The sequence below is a fragment of the Dunckerocampus dactyliophorus genome, chromosome 17 (assembly GCF_027744805.1).
Source record: "Dunckerocampus dactyliophorus isolate RoL2022-P2 chromosome 17, RoL_Ddac_1.1, whole genome shotgun sequence".
NCBI lineage: Eukaryota > Metazoa > Chordata > Actinopteri > Syngnathiformes > Syngnathidae > Dunckerocampus > Dunckerocampus dactyliophorus.
Window position 1 is genome coordinate 8,877,754 of NC_072835.1, and position 19,290 is coordinate 8,897,043.

General features: G+C 40.6%; 1 protein-coding gene across 11 annotated transcripts in view; it reads right to left on the reverse strand.

Moving 5' to 3' along the window:
* Positions 1-19,290, reverse strand: part of cacna1bb (calcium channel, voltage-dependent, N type, alpha 1B subunit, b) — a 192,395-nt gene that overhangs the window by 69,282 nt on the left and 103,823 nt on the right. For 7 of the 11 annotated variants that reach the window (XR_008566517.1, XM_054757124.1, XM_054757123.1 and 4 more), the window contains exons 17-22: positions 11,099-11,171; positions 10,791-10,908; positions 9,241-9,308; positions 9,067-9,173; positions 6,655-6,717; positions 1,484-1,525 (exon numbers count right to left, since the gene is read on the reverse strand). Coding sequence is in view for 10 of the 11 variants with exons in the window: in XM_054757124.1 (XP_054613099.1) it covers positions 1,484-1,525; positions 6,655-6,717; positions 9,067-9,173; positions 9,241-9,308; positions 10,791-10,908; positions 11,099-11,171 (471 nt within the window). In the remaining variant the exon portion in view is untranslated. The remainder of the gene's footprint in view (positions 1-1,483; positions 1,526-6,654; positions 6,718-9,066; positions 9,174-9,240; positions 9,309-10,790; positions 10,909-11,098; positions 11,172-19,290) is intronic. The other 4 variants (XM_054757127.1, XM_054757126.1, XM_054757130.1 and 1 more) reach the window with 2 other exon arrangements.

The window sequence follows — 19,290 nt, forward strand, 5'->3', positions numbered from 1 at the left end:
AGTTGTAAAATGAATTGCAAATAAAATGGGCATTAAAAGGTGCTAGTATTTAAAATGAGTGCATGCAACACTGGTGTTGTCTGTGTAAATTCTCAGTCATGCAGGTCAAGGTAATCCGCAGTGGTCGAATCAGAACTGTTTGTTGAAGATGTTTCACTTTTAATCCCAACTGCTCCTTCAGTTCTACATTTTTAAGTGTTGAGTTTCACTGTTTTTGTCTGTTGGAGGGTGTGTTCCAGGGGGTGGTCACAATAGGGTTGTTGTCATGGTTGTTGCCCAGCGTGGCTGGTGAACGACCACCTTGCATAAGAATAGGCCAGTTCCCTGCCTGGTGCCAATACAGCTTGGTTGTGGCCACTCTGCCTGTGGAATGACACAACATTTGGGGGCGAGATGTTAGGACATTGTTGTAAGCAGACAATAGGAGCAAACCTCCCTTGGAAAGCCCTTTCCTAGTTTGACCTAAATGGCTTCTTTCACACCTCTTTCAAACAGTGCTCCTCCCTATCCAGAATTCGGACATCATTGTCTTCAAAGAAATGCACTTTTTTTGAGATGCAAATGACCTGCCGCCTCTGGGCTCAGAGAAATTGCTCACCTAGTATGTTATGTGCCACGGGTTTGTATAAGGATTGCTTGGTCTCTCCAATGTTGATTCCTGGATTCTGGTTTGAAAGAGGTGTGAAAGAGGCCATTTATAGTATGTCAAACTAAAAGGCTCTCCCTAAACAGAGGAGTTGTTTCCGCCATCAACTATTGTCTGCTTATAACGATGGCCTAACATATCTCCCCAAAGACTGTCTCATTCCACAAGAAGAGGGACCTGCCTGTTTTGCCATCAGGCAGGCAAACAACTTACTGTTATGCGGGACGGCCGTTCACCAGCCACGCCAAGCAACATCAACAACAACCTTATTGTGACACCCAGGGGGACACACTCACCAGAGACATAAATAGGGGGACTCCACACCAAAGCTGAAGAAGCCTTTTGGATTAAAGTTGAAACGTCTTTAAAAACAAAAAGAGTTTGGTTGCTACTTTCAACCTTGCGAACTGTTGTAGTGTTGCATGCGTTCGTTCACACTGCATGCATGGTTATATTTTGTACAACAATAGAATGCACTTTAACCTACCACATTACTTTGATTTTCTGCAACTAGCCACTTGTACAGTACAATGCGGCAGCCTTTGCAGACACGGCATGCAGATTTGGGTGACACGGATAATTCTGTGTGACTAGACATGCGCAATGTGGCAGGCAGGAAAAACAATGCCAACACGTCTGGCGATAATATGGGAAATCACACAAATGGGTGAAATTGTGCTTTTTATACAATATGTGTTTTGGCATGAAATGGAAGGTGTTCGAAAATAATTGTTCTTATTTCCTACGAACCAAAAATGGTCGCATACTGTGTCTATATGATTTATTCACATGGAACTTTATGGATTAGTTAAATTTGTTCCATCTGGTCATCTGTACCTCAGGATTCGTCGGGCAGGGGAAGAATAGAGAGTATAACTCCTAAGAGACACACAGAAGACATACACAAGCTGACATACAAAATACAAAACGGCACACAGTACAAGTTTACACACACAGTTGAGGACAAACACAGGTTGTTTTCTAAAGAAGAGTGGGAAAGATGCGATACTAAAATTCAGTAATAGTCAGACTATCGGCCTTGCAGCCAATTTGCTGCATTTTATAAAATAATTTATTCAAAGTTATTGCTAGGGATGGTCCGATCCAATACTCAGGATCCGTATTGGTCCGATACTCGCCAGAATTACTACATCGAGCCTTATGATCCAATCCCAAAGCCAAAACTATTATGTAAATGTTCAATTTAACGTTGTACGACATGCCGTGAGTCAGTTAGTCGAGCGCCGTTATCAGGTCAACTGTGCGGAATTGATCCCTGAAAATAAATAAAAGACAACTGGATGGCAGGGTCATCGTGGTGAATTTGTTCTGCCTTTTAAAAATTTCCGTCAAACTATTTTTATACAATTTGAATGAAACCGGAATGTAAATAGATGCATGTTTTGTACTAATACCAATACATGGGAAACAAATTGTTCAGTAATTTATTTTTCAGTGCAAAAGAACCAAATTCCATCCATCTATTTTCTATACCGCTTCTCCTTTGTGGGGGTATGCTGGAGCCTATCCCAGCTGACTTCGGGCGACAGGCGGGGTACACCCTGGACTGGTCGCCAGCCAATCGCAGGGCACATATAGACAAACAACCATTCACACTCACAATTTAGAGTCGCCAATTAACCTAAGATGCATGATTTGGAATGTGGGAGGAAACCGGTGTACCCGGAGAAAACCCACGCACGGGGAGAACATGCAAACTCCACACAGAAATGCCCAAATCACCGTGCGACCAAGAAACAAATTAACAGAATAAAATTAATAACAGTCTTACGGTTCACCACAGTGAGATGATCACATGATGATTTACTGTAGCATATTGTTTACACAAAATACCTTTCCTGATGCAACCCCTGAGGCAAAAAAGGCATAAACGTGTATCAATACACCACCAGGGATTATTAGTGAATTATAATCAATATTTTCTGATGACAGAGCAGGAAAGAAGATTTTTTTACACACAATTTTTTATTCTCTCAGCAATCAGGAACGCGTACTTTTGTTTTTAAAAAAGGGGACGATTCTGTTTTTTAAGAGACTTTTGGTACTTGAAATATCATTTCTTTCAAATTTCATTTGTTTCAAGTTTTCTTCTATTCAGTTCTATTTTGAATTTTTGAGGTGCCACTGGGTCTAGTGACCAATCAAAAAGGCTATTAAAAGTTATTGCTGGGTTGCACTTGACTTCACATCCGGTTGCAGTCGTCACCGGCTGAAACGCTTGGAGGACAAACAGGTGTATTCGTAACTAAACGTCAAGTGAAGTCAGAACGAAAATGACAGATAAATGGGCTGTTCCTGGACGTGGAAGTTGTTCAAATAGGGATTTTGGAAACAGTTATTACTAAGACAGTCCATCATAAATGTCAATAAGTTCAAGAAACAGAGAAAGATGGCTGCCGACTCTGTCTCTCTCATCAAGTGTAGCCGTGTTTGAACACACTCCAGTTTAACTGACAAAAAGAAGCTAAATTTATACTAAAAAAACAAAGTTAAAATATGCTGGTGAAAATGGAAAATGCAGAAAGAATGGCCTCAGATAGAAAACTATATATTAGTCATTTCGGCATGCTGCTTTATCTACAGCAGGGGTCTCAAACTCGATTTCACTGGGGGCCAGAGGAGGTAAAGTCCGGGTGAGGCTGGGCCGCATCAAGTATTGGGATTCGGGCTGGGAATCTCAGGGTACCTCACGATACGACACAATTCACAATACAGCCATGTGATAACACCACTGTTAGTTCAGTGTTGGTGTTTACTTGCCCCTGTAAGTATGGAAGTAACACTGAGCTTGCCCGGATGTTGCGGGCTGCAGTTACACTAGTCTTTGATGTCCAGTTGCGGGCCGCAAGATTCGATTTGGCGGGCCGCGGGTTTGAGACCCCTGATCTACAGTAACACAGTGACATGTATCAAACTTGGACCCGGGGTACAAATCTGGCCTGCGCTGCAATTTCATCCGGCCCACAGAACTGTTCGGAAAATATCGCTGAGGTGGCCTGCCTTGCGGATCTTGTCAAACATAGTGCTTACAGCGATCTGCGTAATTAAGTGACTCATCCGGTATCAACTACTTGTCTGGCATTCTAATTTTAAAAGTGGAAACAATATTGTATATAGCACAAAATTCACAACCATTCTTAATAAGATTCAGACCAAAAGTGAAAATATTTTAACTGCGCATGGCTAAAAACGGCGTCATTTTAACTATTACACCCGGTCTGTACAAAATAACACCTTAAAGAGGCACAAAAAAGTAAAAAGTGATCAGTTTAACTACAGCAACGCATGCTGGGAAATGCATAACCTGCCCATTCCGCAGCTGCAAACTCTTCCAGGTTACGCATCTCACGGACTGTGATGTTTTTGTGTTGACATAAAATACTGTAGCTTTTGCCCAGACATTGAGAGAATGACGAAGAGGTGGTCGATCCGTGCACTTTCAAGAAATTTCAAGCAGGAATGAACAGATGCACATTTCCCCCACTCCGATGCAAAAAAAAAATCCACCCACACGAGTGAAGTTTAAAAAAAAATTATGTCCACATAAAAACGCATTCACTACTTCTCATACCCACTTTGTCCCAACCTGAAAACGCAACCACAGGGGTGCATTACATTGTGTGTTCCAATCCTGGCATTGCGCACAGGGAACCGGGAGAAAATTTATGTAGGCTGCTTACTTATCTCGTCGTCAGTGCTAATGAGACATTTTCCCAAAGTTTGACCATACTAACTACAATTTTTAAGCACGCATTGTTGGGGCATGTTGTGTCATGTTTGCAACGTCAAAAGAGCATCTGTCTTCGTGCACTGATGATGGATATGAGTGTGCTTCATTCACCAATTATTTTGGTTAAAAGGTTTTTAATACTTTCAATATGCAGAAACATATAAGAGTTGAAAATTTCAGGATAAATAATAAGAAACATACAAAGTCGGGGGGTGGGTTGTGGGCTAATGTCCAGTTCTGCCCACAACCTAAAGTAGTCTTTGAGTTTTGGCACCCCCTTTTTGGCACCCCTGATCTAAATCATTGATTCTCAACTAGTTGGTTGTGACCCAAAAGTGAGCCACAGAGCCTTTTTCAGTGGGTCGTGGGTCTTTGCCTGGGCAAAAAAAATAAAAATGGGATAATAATTACCTAATATCCCCATGAATGCACCTCATATTTTTGTCTGTGCTATTCGTTTGCGACGCCGACACGAGGTGCGTGCCATGTTTGTGGACGACTTTGTCAAGCTTGAGCGGGAGGGGGAGGGGAAGGAAATCGCGTGGAGACTTAACATGCCGCCGTCTGACACATACTGTAGCTACAGATATCTGCTGGAGAAGAGCCGGCCATAAAGAGAGATACTTCTCGCCACTGCAGCTTGTCGTGTTGCAAACAGTCCGTTTAAATATAACATATTTGAGAAGATGCTCCAACTCTATCAGTGGCCATTTATTCAATAAACACAACAAATATACTACGATTACAAAGCCTGCTCTGTTGCAAGAAAATAAAATGGAAATGTCACATATAAAAAGGTGGAAAAAAAAGTCCACCAGCTGTAGGTCGAACTGTGACACAAGGTAATAAAGTAACACCCACCTGTTTAAAAGAAATCTTTATAGAAATAAAGTGGTGCTCTGGCAGAGCAATACAATCTAGTAGCATATATGGGCCACCCATGTCAACTGCAGGCTGCTGGGAAGCAACTTACCAGCGTTGCGGTCGCGTTGTCCATAACTAATTATTTATTGTTCATATGCTACACCCCCATGGAATAACAGTGCAGCGAAATTATCAAGGACACATACAAGAATGGATTCATGCAGACTGATTTGGTGTTAGAACGCAGGCAGACATGCTAGAAGCATTATTTACTTGTACATCTGCTACATTCATTATGTCTGACGCGCAAGACAGGCCTTCACTGCTGTTTGATCACCTTGTTTTAAACTATTTCATGTCTTTATGCAACACACCATGCACACTCACACAACCGGAATAAATAATGTGCAATAATCTCCCAATCATTGCCCAAAGATATTGAGCATGTGCAGTATGTGGTCATAATGTTTTTCCCCCCATGTGGACACCGGCAATGATGCCTTAAGGTGACTTGGTTGCCACCCAGCAATATGTGTTCGTATTGTGTAACTTAAATAATTTCCTTCGTTCAGGTGAGCAGAATATTTGCTGCACAGTTTAAATATCATGTTTGTAATGTCTATATTAAGCAAAGTGCATGCAAATGTATGACTATAACAAGAAAGGAGAAAAGAAAGTCAGATTTGTATCGGTATCCACAATGTTGCAGTATCTGGACATGACAAATTGGTATCGAGCCATCCCTTGTTATTATTGCATATTCCAATCATAATCGATCATGCTACAGTAACAATGCGTATGTGCTATTGATGCTTTTTTTTTTTAAGTAGAAACTTTCTCCCCTGCGAAAGTGACAAGCACAATGCAAACGTCTTCTAGTGTTTAGCATGTTGCATATTGGTACTTATCACTATGCCTTCAAAGCATTTCTTTATATAATTAATAATGTCTCAAATTGAAGCACTCACTGCCGACGGCAATGGTGAAACCGAAATAAATTAAACATGCACAAATTATTCACGTCAGGGAACACAAGGAGCGTATAATTAATCACAGCAGGTACCAACACAGAGGACCATCAATAAAGTACACAATGGTTGGAGAATGCCCCAAGGAGTGCAAACTACATTTGTGTGTCAGCAATTTACAAACCCAAAGCTATTATGTGTTGCTGATTTTTAAATGTAGCTGCGTTGCAGTTTTTGCTTGTGTGCAATGCATTTTGATCACAAACACTACTTGTCGAACAGTAACAACATGACAGACAACCAGACAACCGTTTAGATTTCGGGAGCCCCATAGGAGAAGAGAAGGAAGCAAATCAAGGCTGAATGCGGAGGAGAGAGGAGAGGAGACAAGGAGGGAAATATTGTAACAGAGAGCGATAACTCACAGTGACTGAATGCTGTTGATGGACGACCTGCGAGAGAGTGCATCTCGATTTTGCTTTACAAAACTGTACATGCAGAACAAAAAACAAAAGAAAAAATGAGACACAAATGCGAAGGGACCAGGTGGACGGACTGAGAGTCCACCTGTCCCCTTCTAATTTACTCAAACGGACAAGTCTGTGCAACTACTTGGCTAACACCATAAACTGATTTGGAAGCAGACAATTTTAGAAAGGCACAAACTAAACCTCAAAACAAGTCAGGGGTTTCATTCCAAAGATCATCCAATTTCCATGTTTGAATGTTTATGGTTAAAAAAAAAAAAAACCTTCGGCTTGGAATTTTAGCTCATTTGGTTTTGTCATGAAACCCTGAGTTTCTCTGAAACAATTCACAGAACACAAACAAAACAAGTTATTCTCAAAGAAAAACTATTTAAGAGCCAGCTCACCAATGGGTCACCACATTGTTCACTTCCAAAGATTTGCAGACGCACCAGAAACAACAGTGGATAACGGGGGGGGGGAAAGGGGGAGATGACTGAGCTCAGCAGATTTTTTTCCAATTTTTTGCGAGGATGATGGCAATTAAGGAGCAACTTTGGGCTCAACTTCAATATTTTGTGTCATGCATTAATAGCCATGAGTGACAATGTCATAGTAATTAAATATTGACGAGAACAAACATGCATACTGTATATTATAAGCATGTACGGTTGTCCCTCGCACTTTGACTTTTGCGGCTTTACTCTGTCCCGTTTTTTAAAAATATACTAATTATTGCTGTTTCGCGGTTGGCCTATTATTAGAAAAAAAAAATAGGCAGATTTCTCACAACAATAATTCCTTATAAAAGTCCAGAATAAAAACACGCACTACATCTTTTTTTCCGGTCCCAGGCCAAGCTAAAACTCAACTGAACCCCCTGAACTTCCTGTCTGCTCGCCACTGTAGTCCTCTAACGCCGGAAGACATTTATAGCAACACACACCAGCATGTGGGTTATTTATAAGTGGCTTATTTGTCTGTTATTACGTCTACTATATTGGGTAATAAGAGTGTAAAGGTCACTATAAGGGTGTTATTTCATGCCTAGAGGGCTATAATGTTTTAAAAAATATATATTTAGAAGGTTGTAAACAGGATTTCTATGCTCTAACTACAAAAATATTTGATTTATAAATAATAAATCCTCCTAAATTCACTTATCGCCGTCGGGTCTGGAACCAACTAGCCTCGATAAATAAGAGATTACTGCACAGTAGTAAGTGTTTTAGTGGAGGTTACACAACGGGACCACCAGAGAATGGTGGAAAAACAGTGAGTAACTGATACGCCCCTAAAAATGTCTATTAACACACAGCCTGCGCCCACGCCCACCAAACCCCCGTGCTAGCTTGACATTGACGTTCTCCTCCGATTTCGGATTGACATTTGCAATAAAAGTGATTGTTGTAATTTTTAGATTAGATTCAGCTCCAGAGCCTTCGCCTTCCCTCTTCAATCGCCATTGATCACTTGTGACACAATCCAGGTTTAATCACTAAATATACTGCAGACACTTTCTAAACGCATTCAAAGGTACTCACTATGGTTGAATGCTAATTTCAGCTAATCAATGAACAGAGGGAAGTGGAGGCACGGTGTAGCCTTTAGCCTGGTCGCCTGGTCTAGCAGGCTGGTGTTTCTCCAAACCACGTCTATTTAATCCACACTGCTTGCCTGTTGTAATTTCGGTAATGACTTCTGATCTCATAATAACTGGTGTTCGCCTTGCTACAAATTTTTAGGCCCGATTGAAGTGCTTCCATAGCCAAATTAACTTTTGCATCTGACACAGATTACAACTATGGGTGGAAAGATGGGCGAAAAAATGCAACATCTCAACACCTGACAAAAACATTATAAATTAAGTGTAAAGACATACTGTAAACATTGGTATGTCGTACATTGTTCCTGTATTGTCTTGTATTTATAAATTATTACAGACTTAGAGCGAATAACAATCATAAGATGTGTTTTTCGGTGGAAAAAACAGCCTATTTTTGGAGAAAAAAAATTATTAAACAAAAAAAAAACCTATTAATTTGCAGGGCCGTGAATGCTGGCTCGCAAATGTGCGGCAATCCACTCTATATTATATTAAGAATGGCATAAAACGCATAAAAATGTCTATGTACGAATGACTGGTGCTTCCTTAATTGCATGTCCTTTGAAAAGGTGAACAGTGGGGTGAGTGAACCACACAAAACCACAGCAGCACTCTCATTGTGGGAGTGGATGAGAGGAAAATCCCAAACTCACACGTGAAATAGACGAGGGTGACAACACACTCACTCACAAAGGGATGTTTGTTTTTTTTGTCAGGAGTATGGGAATGACGGAGCAAAAGGGAAAAGATGCGCAGAAACTCACGCCGCAATTGAGATGTTGGCTGCCGACATGGGACTGACTTCTTTCACCTCCAAAGCTTTCTGCAGAGCGAGCTTTTTATTGGCTGCTTCCTCCTGCTCCTCTTCGTCCTTTAGCCAAGTTGAACAAAGCCATCAATGCATGCAAACCGCTACACATTGTTTTGGAAAAACCTACCTTCGTTAGCTCCTGCGCATTTGCAAGATTATCCACAGCGATAGCCAAGAAGACATTCAGTAGGGTATCTGGGCAACAGGACTCAAGAGAAAATAAAGTCGGGACTGTTGGTCACAGATTACAGGCACAATAAAGTACTCTGTTTCAGAGAGGAGATTCTCCAGCACCCCAGTCTGGAAAATGTTATTACGCCATTTCTAAAGCTTTGGGACGTCAGCGAACCACAGTGAGCGCCATTATCCACAAATGGCGAAAACATGGACCAGTGGTGAACCTTCCTATGACTGGCCGGCCAACCAAAATTACCACAAGAGCACAGCAACGCCTCATTCAAGACGTCACAAAAGACCCCACAAAAACATCCAAAGACCTGCAGGCCTCACTTGCCTCAGTTAAGGTCAGTGTTCATGACTCCACCATAAGAAAGACACTGGGCACAAATGGCTTGGATGGCAGAGTTCCAACACAAAAGCCACTGCTGAGCAAAAACAACATAAAGGCTTGTCTCAGTTTTGCCAGAAAACATCTTGATGATCGTCAGGACCTTTGGGAAAAGGTTGACGAGACAACTGAACTTTTGAAGGTGTGTGTCCCATTACATCTGTCGTACAAGTAACGCCGCATTTCAGAAAAACATCATACTAACAGTAAAATGTGGTGGTGGTAGTGTGATGGCCTCCGAGTTTCTCCCGGATGACAGTGCTTCTCACCTTATCTCTAAGGCAGAGGCCACCCACCTTATAGAGAAAACTCATGTCGTCCACTTATACACTTGAACCCTTATCCTTTTGGTCACTACCCAAAGCTCACGACCATAGGTGAGGGTAGGAACATAGATCGACCGGTAAATTGAGAGCTTTGCCTTTAGGCTCAGCTCCCTCTTCATCACAACCGACCGAGTCCACATCACTGCCTGTCAATTTCACGTTCCATCCTTCCCTCACTCGTGAACTAGACCTCGAGGTAGAGAACTATGGACTTGCACTTGGAGGTGCTGATTTGTCAAAATACGACCCATGATTTTTGCCAAAAATTGATGCCGGAAACCATAATGGCCGACTTCCTGTTTGTTTTCAAACATTGGTTATTGAGTCTTTTTCATTAGAGGTCTCCACCAAATTTTGTCCATGAAACTGGTAGAGGGAGATAATTGAAGCCAGTCAATTTGGGGTGATTCCATTTGAAGGCTGCACCATATTGTTCAAGCTTGGATTCTTACTTGCCGTTACCTTTCGCCTTTGCATGGCGGTGCTCGGGCCCTACTAAACATAGCAGTTTCAAGAGGACCTTCACACCGCTATTGCTCAGGCCCTAACTATCATTATAATATATAATAATATGTATAATATATATAATGTTATGATGATAACATTTGTATGTATTCTTTTTTAAAGTACCAGGTCGGGTACTGATTAAGCACCAGCAGAAGTACCGATTTGGCAGCAGTATCGGATAATGTCTAAAAAATACCCAGACCTACTTATTCTAAATGAGGCTCAAACTCAAATCATTTCCCTATAATTGACTTTTCTTTTCTAAAAAGAGGATACAGTTTCCAAAAAGCGTGAGGACAATGAAGTAAACGGAGGAGAACATCCCACGGCGGACGCCCCCTTGAGACTCAATCCCGTGGTACATCACAGCATTCCAGTCCTCACCGGTCAAAATCTGACAGGGTCAAGACAGTTTCAATGACACGACTGAACCGAAGTTACTTGACAGCATAAAGGGTTACGAGAACAGATTGAGGAATTATAAGTGTGCTCTTCAGGAGACAAAAAGCTAGATTATCCTACAGCTTTGCTCGTTTATTCAGAAGATCATGTCAATTTCTCTTGTCAATTTTAGGCGACCTCACCTGAAACACAGTGAGGATGGCTGCTGGGAAGGTATCGAAGTTTGTTGTCGGTGTCTCATCCTCAAAGTTAAACCTAAACAAAAATCAGAAAATTGGCATCACTTGAAATTCAAACTTCCTCTGTCCTGCTCGGCTATCAAATGAGGCAAGAGGACACAAACTGCAAAGAAAGAACAAGCTCAGCAGAAATGAGAGGCTGGCACGATTAGTTTTGATTAACTTCCCTGTGCATTTGAAATGACTCGCGACATCACATGGTAATGCGGAAGGTGAATTCCTTCAGACAGGAATGAGGAAAATGCTGAGCATCATGTCCTGTCACCTTTGTGGAGAGCAACTTGCATCCATTTGATTATGCATCGTAACCACCACACGCGAGTGATTTAGCTTTAGTTTTTACACTAATTTGACACAATCTACAATCACTTTCCAAAGCACACAACAAAACAAGCTCACTCTTGATCCTTTGTTTTTCCTGTATGCGGTTTGGACACCCCTGCTCTAGCTTAATTTTCTGTTGCAGACCTGCCAACCTTGAGGAACATTTATGAATATCCCACGGGTGCAGGGGCGTCCCAACGTTTTACACCGAGGGCCATGAAAACCTTATTTTCAAATGCAAATCATGACAGGTATGGACATCAATTCTGCAGGCAAACACAACTCTTGTCAACTATTTCGCTTGGCAGCTTCTTTTGTAGCAAGTAAATAATGGTAATTTAAAGGGAGAAGTGGAGTGTTATTACAGCTGGAACTAATCGATGCATCACAACAGTCATTTTTATTGCAGATGCTGTTTCAAGATCAGAAAAGAAGGCTTTCGCTGAGGTGGACTGTCCGCGCTCTGAACTAACCGCTTACACACAGGTAATAATAATGTTCTACAGGCCGACCGATCACAGCCTTTACGGTTTTTACCATTTTTTTTGGAGGTGCTTGCCACGCTACGCACAGAGACTGAACTCTGAAAACGACGAAATGGAGAGCCGCGGGAATGTACAAGCGTATGTAAGGGTCAAAATGCATGCAATGTACTAAATATCTGTACATGTTGGCAGGTGTGCTGTTGTAAATGAAATTAGTATTTACTGAGGCTTTTTGTGTTTTTCTTGGTGCAAAATGACTTTGTTTTTTGCCAACTGCCTCTTTTGCATCTGGGATCCCATCCAAAACCCAAATGTTAGACATGCATTGTAAACTACTAATGTATTTGGGTTTTTTGTTTGTTTTTTTTTACAAAGAAACACATTACAGTGTACATAGACATAGAGGAGAGTGGGGAGGAGCTCCTAATTCGATAAGCTTTTCCTCCCCTGGTATGGCATCATATTGTTTGTCTGCATGCTCGTTTTTTTTTCCGCATTTCCCCCTTGGTCTGATTACTGCATCCTCCATCACTCTCCTATCGTTCATCCATTTCTCCCCAACCCTTCCTCACCACCTCTTATCTACTGAGAAATTTGCCCACCACTTCTCCAACCCACATCTCCCTCATTGCCCTCTCCTATGTTCTTGAGGATTAGTGGACCCAGTGCAGGCAGTTGGCTGCTGCGCCTGCGAGTGCCGACCTCTGTTTACTATGATAATGGGAATTGGGAGCGCTCATCCAGATGGCACCCATAGAGACTTCATTAAATCAATTCTAGAAATATGAGTCATAGGCTCTCACGGCATATCTTTCAGACAATATCTGTTAGCCTATATAGTGGCGGTGCGCACGTACTGTATCACCATGAACAAGTGAGCTGGAAATGAGGGTGATGACCTCACTTCCTCAAACAAACCCAATTTTGCATCTTTGTAAAATATTTTTTTTATTGAGGTTCGGCCATTATTGGCGTGGAAATAAAAAAAAAATCTTATTCTGTTACCTGAAGTACACAAACAACCAGACAACATACATGTAGGCCAGGGGGGTCCAAACTTTTTCAACTGAAGTCCGCATACAGTGGCAGTGGGCGATACTACAATTTCTCCAATTTTGGTATCGACTGAATACCAAATAAATACAAAGTGGTCCTCGTGGTCCGTGTTGTTACAAATGCATCCCATAAAGTAATAAAAACCTCAATTTTGGACCTTAAACTTGTAGAGTCACTGGTGAACTATTTGCAGTGTGCGCCGGTGGAAGAATACACACCACCCACAACACAATAATGCAGTGTACGCCTCGTCCTGGGTGGAAGAATACAGTGCACAACTAGTAAAAATAACATTGCTTATTTGTTAACTTTTTGGACATCATTGTGTTTCCCAAGCGAGAGTGTGCCAAAGCAAAGGAAGGCCATCACTATGGAAGCGAAAATGAAAAAAGAGAGGAGACATGCCCAGAAATATTGGCCCTCTTTTGGTCCCAACCAAACTGCACTGCAATGATCATCTGTAAGAATAAAGATGATTGAATGCTAATGAATGCTAGAGGGGTCATGGATTCTGTGCACTGTTACAAGGAGACCTGGGAGGAGAAGAGGAGGTTATCCTTCCAGACTACACTGGGACAATACTTTAAGAAGGTAGGACCTCCCAATTTTTTTTAATCATTATTATAATCAGAATAAAACACAGGACAAATATTTTAGGCAAACACAAACATTCATTTTGTGCGTTAAAGATGCTAAAACCATGCAAAACATGCAAACTCATGCTCCAGGAAATGGAGTATCTTTATTACATCAATGCTTAAAATGAGAAAATTGAAGCAAACACAGCAGTGCTAGAGGTAGAACAAATGGAAGCTGATCATTTACACATTTTTCGCGTCCAAAGATTAAGGTCTTGCGGGAGTCAATATGTTCGAGTCTTAGGAGGATTTTTGTCTATGAAATCCCTCAGGATATTATTTTTCAGTCATATGAAAGATGTCATTACTAAAAAGGATTGCTGCCTATGTAAAAATGTAAGAAAGCAATAACAAAGAAATGGTCCAAACTTGAACTGCCAATATTGAAGTATAGTACTACAGTATAGTAGGCTATAATATTGTTAAGGACAATTACCATATGGAAAAACTGAAAGTACACTATCTAATAATATATTTGATTCATAATTATTTTGTTTAAAATGTTTAAATACATATAAATGACGAATGAAAGGGATAAATGAACATTTAACGTAACATTTACCTTGACTGAACACTTGATTGCTGACAAAGATGGCTATGAGGCAGCAAGATCAACACTGACACCATCTTTGTGTTTTACAAGGGGTTACTACTTGTGCTTCTCACCTTCTTATCAAAATGCTGGCACTTTCACTCCATTGTGGGCTCTTTGCAGCCGTGATCAATAAGAAAAGCAGACCTTTGTGGTGTAACTGTGGTAGTCAGCAAAGAACTACAGAGTCAACCGCTGATGACATCATAGACAGGGAGACAGAGCTGGGGGACAATGATTTCTATGCTAACAGCAGACGCTAATAGATTGCTAACAAGGACGGTTTGTGATAAAAATACATTAACAACACAGTTGGACTCACACAGTGTATTAATAACACTAATAAGACTCGTGCCGTATTGTATGCTAACCGGAAAATGTTCGAGGACAGAGGCCAAATTTTTGCAAAAACGTTTGATGTTAGCCAAAAAATATGCTAACCACCGTACTTTCTGTCCACAGTAAAATTTCAACCATTAACGTCTGGTCCAAATACTGAGTCTGAGTATGTGGGCTCCATATTGCAGTGAACCCCAACTACTGTTAGGCGGTACATTAACATAACATAACTGGTCTGAAAATGATTTATTTATTCCATATACAGGTATGCAATAAATGTAATATATGTATCTTTGTTCATTTATCTATGCATCATTTATCTATAGATTTATCTATAGATGGCAGAAGGTACATCCGTAAGCTCAGTAAAGGTTGGACTTTTGGGGCAGAAATGTGATTGTGAACCATAAACTACCAGGGCCCGGTTCTTCAAAACTCGGTTATTTTAACCACTGGTTAACCCCTAAGCACTGGTTCAATTCTGAACCCGCCATTAACTAACCGACCGTTAAATATGCGTTGTTCAAAGCATGGTTAGTCACGTTGTTAGTTAACAGCACCGTCAAAGTTAACCGTGTGGTTGAGGTCACTGGTCAGCGCCAATATATCCCACAATTCCTCCTTTTGTCGACTTCTGGTTTGACGAAAAAATTGATAGTTAAACGATTTAAAAAATTAAAAAAACAAATCAAACTAAAATATTTTAGTTAAATAGATTATTAATTAAAGTAAGCAATATTTAACGTAGTTTCCAGCTGTATGGCAAAATGAACCTCTGGCCCTACGCCGGATACAGGAACTACTGTACTTAATCAGCCTTCAAAGTAAGAGAGCCCAGACGCGCTTAACTTCAAAATGTTCAAATTGTATTCTGCAACAAATGAAACTAAACATTTTACAAAATAAAACAAGCGAACAATTGATGAACGACACATTTAAATACAAATGTTTTTGGTTAAAAATATTTTGCTCAGCACAAACTATCATAGTTTGGAAAAATAAAGGAAGTCGGCTCGCCTTCAAAGTAAGAGGGTTCAACCTAATATTGGTGCCAAGATGATAACACGTATCATAGCTATTCTTTTATAGAATATATAATATTGTATAATATAATATATCATATTTATCAAATGTATGTTTTATTTGTTATTGTTACACAAGTGTACAATTCCTCTGGAAAGCTTTCAAAATACTGTAACTATCGCCTCAAATTGCAAGTTCATAAAAATACAATCTTGTGACGCCGATAAAGCCTCAAATAGCTCTATGTACAATTATTCCATCAAAATAGTTGTTGTTAAACATGAGAATTTGCAAGCTTAAAACGGTTCAATAAAACAGTTTCCTTTAAAATCTAGGCAGTTAAAAGTATGCTTTTCTGTCTTGCAAATATAAATAATTTGTCATGTGCTGAAAAGCTGCAATGTACAGTAAAGTGTGAAGTAATGCATAACATAGCCCACACATCGGTAATGCACGCAAGGAGACATGACGGCATGGCATCAAGAAGGCAGCGTGAGGCCGCGAACTCCATCTTTAACCACATGTCAGCGGCGGTCCTTGGGTCTGTTAACTTTAACGTCAAGTTAACAGCCGCTTAAAGTTAACCGAGTTTCGGACAACAAGATAACGGTGCCGTTAAAAGTTAACGGTCGGTTAAGTCTACTTAACCAGTGGTTAAAACAATTTTTAATGAGTTTTGAGGCTGGTTAGATAGGGCTATTTTCCCAAAAAGACATTTCCCACAAACTAATGTCCACTGCAGAGGGCACAAATGCACAGACTGGCTCTCAGAAGGGTATCATAAATGAGGAAAAACAATACCTATAAGATGTTAAAAAAGTGAGTAAACGCATGCATGTACAAAAACAAAATACTCCAACTTGAGTGAGTAAAACACCTTTTTCTGTATCTAAACATGTGCTGACTGCAGTGAAAGCAGCGGAAACCCTTTTTTATGAGCATTCAAGTACAGTCTGCACATTTCCTCAAAGCTTATCACAAACAGTTGTGACGTCCTTTGAGTCTCAGCAGGGAGACGGTCCACTGCCTCAAGCTGTTTATTTTTTAATTCTCACAGTTTTACCAAGAGACCTTTGGTGTTTTGTGAACAAGAACGTAATCTCTGAACCAGAATACATTCAGGATGCAGAAGTTATTCATTTATTTTTCTGTCTTTTCAATACACCGCATTTTATTCAGGAGTCGGCAAGAAGATGATTTTTTTTTTTTTTTTTGCTTTTAAGATACCAAACCACTCAAATTCACAAATGTATTTTTGTTTTATCTAAGCTTAGCATGTTTTTTAAGACGGTGAAATTGCGTGTTCTGCCTGGCTGAAAACATTGTGTGCACGTCAGACTCATCTCACACTTGTCCATCACAAGGGAGAGACGCAGTGGTAATGATGCCGTGGACGCGTACAAGGCTCGCTGCCATGGAAACAGCCTACTGCCTCGAAAGCATCCAGAGGTGGTGTTTGTGAGGGCTGTCAGTGCAAGGAGCACTGAACACTCCTATGTGTAAAAAGACCCATTTACACATAGGCGTGGATACTACACGAGCCCAACACACACTAGCGTAGTGACAGACCACCTGGGGACAGTGTGGGCAATAAAACCTCATCTTTCTCATCAAGCATCCATCATCACCATTTCTGGGCTTCTTAAGAAAACATTTTCTCAGAATATTGTTTATAAGCCACATGGGTATTACAAGATTATGTGAAAATCTCCATTAAAAATCTTCTTATACGCAATGTTAGGCTAGAAATATGTACAGTGGAACCGTGATTAGTGTCATAAGTCCGTGCCGGAAGGTCTAACTCTAAAGAAAATGTACTCTAACCCAGTGATCCCCAACCTCCGGGCCGCGGGTCATTTGGTACCGGGCCGCACAGAAAAAAAAAATTATTTCCATTATTTTTTTTTATGTTTTATTTTGAAAAGTGGCCGAATTCTCTCTGTTACATCCGTCTCACTTGACGCATGTCCATTGTGCGTGTGCTAACTGTAACTCATGCCGCATAGATAGACTACTACTGTATTTTTACCATTTTTCTTTCACCTCATATTTGGTCTCAAATGTTGATACTATGTGGGAATGAATGCATAAAGGTAAGTTTTGATGACTTATTGAGTGCTAATGTGCACATTTGTCTCAAGTTAATTCATGCTAGCACACTGCCTTTTACCACACACGTCAAACAGCGACGTAATAGTCTCTCTGGAAAAACTCCAGGCTTGAACTGGTGGATGGTGGGTCGGCATTCATTTTGTGCTTTTAATTTGATGTTATTCATGTCTTAGTTTTACACAATACATAATAAATAAGATAAATTAGATCGCTATAATGTACGAACCCTCCCCCCCGGTCCGCGGGCGATTTGTGGGAACACAAGTCGGTCCGTGGGTCAAAAAACGTCGGGGACCACTGCTCGAACCGAGTCAATTTTTCTCAGAAGAAATCATGTAAATCCAATTAATCTGTTCTCACCTCAAGTCTCTGCTTTTCTTTGGATCACGGCTGCAAAATAACCCAAAATGGAGCCAAAGAAAGTTGCAAGTTCTGATATTACTATTGAATTCAAGAAATAACTCTCATCTGAACATAATATCTGAATATTTAGACTGCCATGACTCCCGGTCGATATTCTCCTGATATTTTTTTGTCTTATACTGAAAAGTGACTCACAGAAGTACACCCACTTCACTTCACTTCCAGTTGTCATATGTCTTTAAAGGAAAACAGCATTTTTTGGAATTTTGACAATCAGCCACAATCCTTTGTGAGACATGAACACACGTCTTTCTCGTTTCTGTGCGTTCTAAAGACGTAAAAATAGATGAAAAGAGACCGTTATTGTAAGAATGCATGTTATGTTATGAGACACACCTATTCCTCCTATAAAACCTACTGAAAAATACGCCAAAACTGCCAAAAATGATCCATTTACATAACGTGACCTGCATGTCAGCCAAGCTTTGTTGTTATTAACATTGTTACGCCGAAGAACTGCGTTACTGGCATCGTGACACCTCGCCACACCACACCGGCTACCTACTGGCCGGCTAGCCGCTAGCTTCACCACACACGTGGTCAGCGCAGCGCTCACAATGCCTCAGGCCACGACCAAACTACCGAAGGTAATGCTGCATATTGAAGCTACTGCTGTGTTTTTATTTTTGAGTTTGGAAAAGTTAACGCTAGGTGTAGCATCCGTTTTGTATGTTGCTGTGTGAAATCAATGGAAGGACGTTTATGCTTAAAATGATCACTGCATGGTCACAGCATGTATATAAAAGCATAAAACCTTGTTAAAGTTTTTTGGAGGTGTTTTAATAGCGGGCTTTGTAAGCGGAATAGGTGTGTCCCATTACGTACATTAATGAGCTGCCTCCTTTTATCTGTTTTTCTATCTTTCCAGAAAGACATATATGTTTATATCTCACAAGAACTGTGGATGATGGGCAAAATTCCAAAAAGAAGTGCAGCTTTCCTTTAACATCAGCTTCTGCAGCATGCATTTGTCTCCTTGAAATGAAACCTCTCATAGAGGCAATGACAACACCAAAACTCAATCACAATTCTCAGTCAACACCTTCATATGGAGCGCTCACCTTTATTTTAAAGCGTCATAGAGAAAAAAGAAACGTGTTTAAAGCTGCCTCATCATGTCAACTAATCATTCTTTATGGGTAT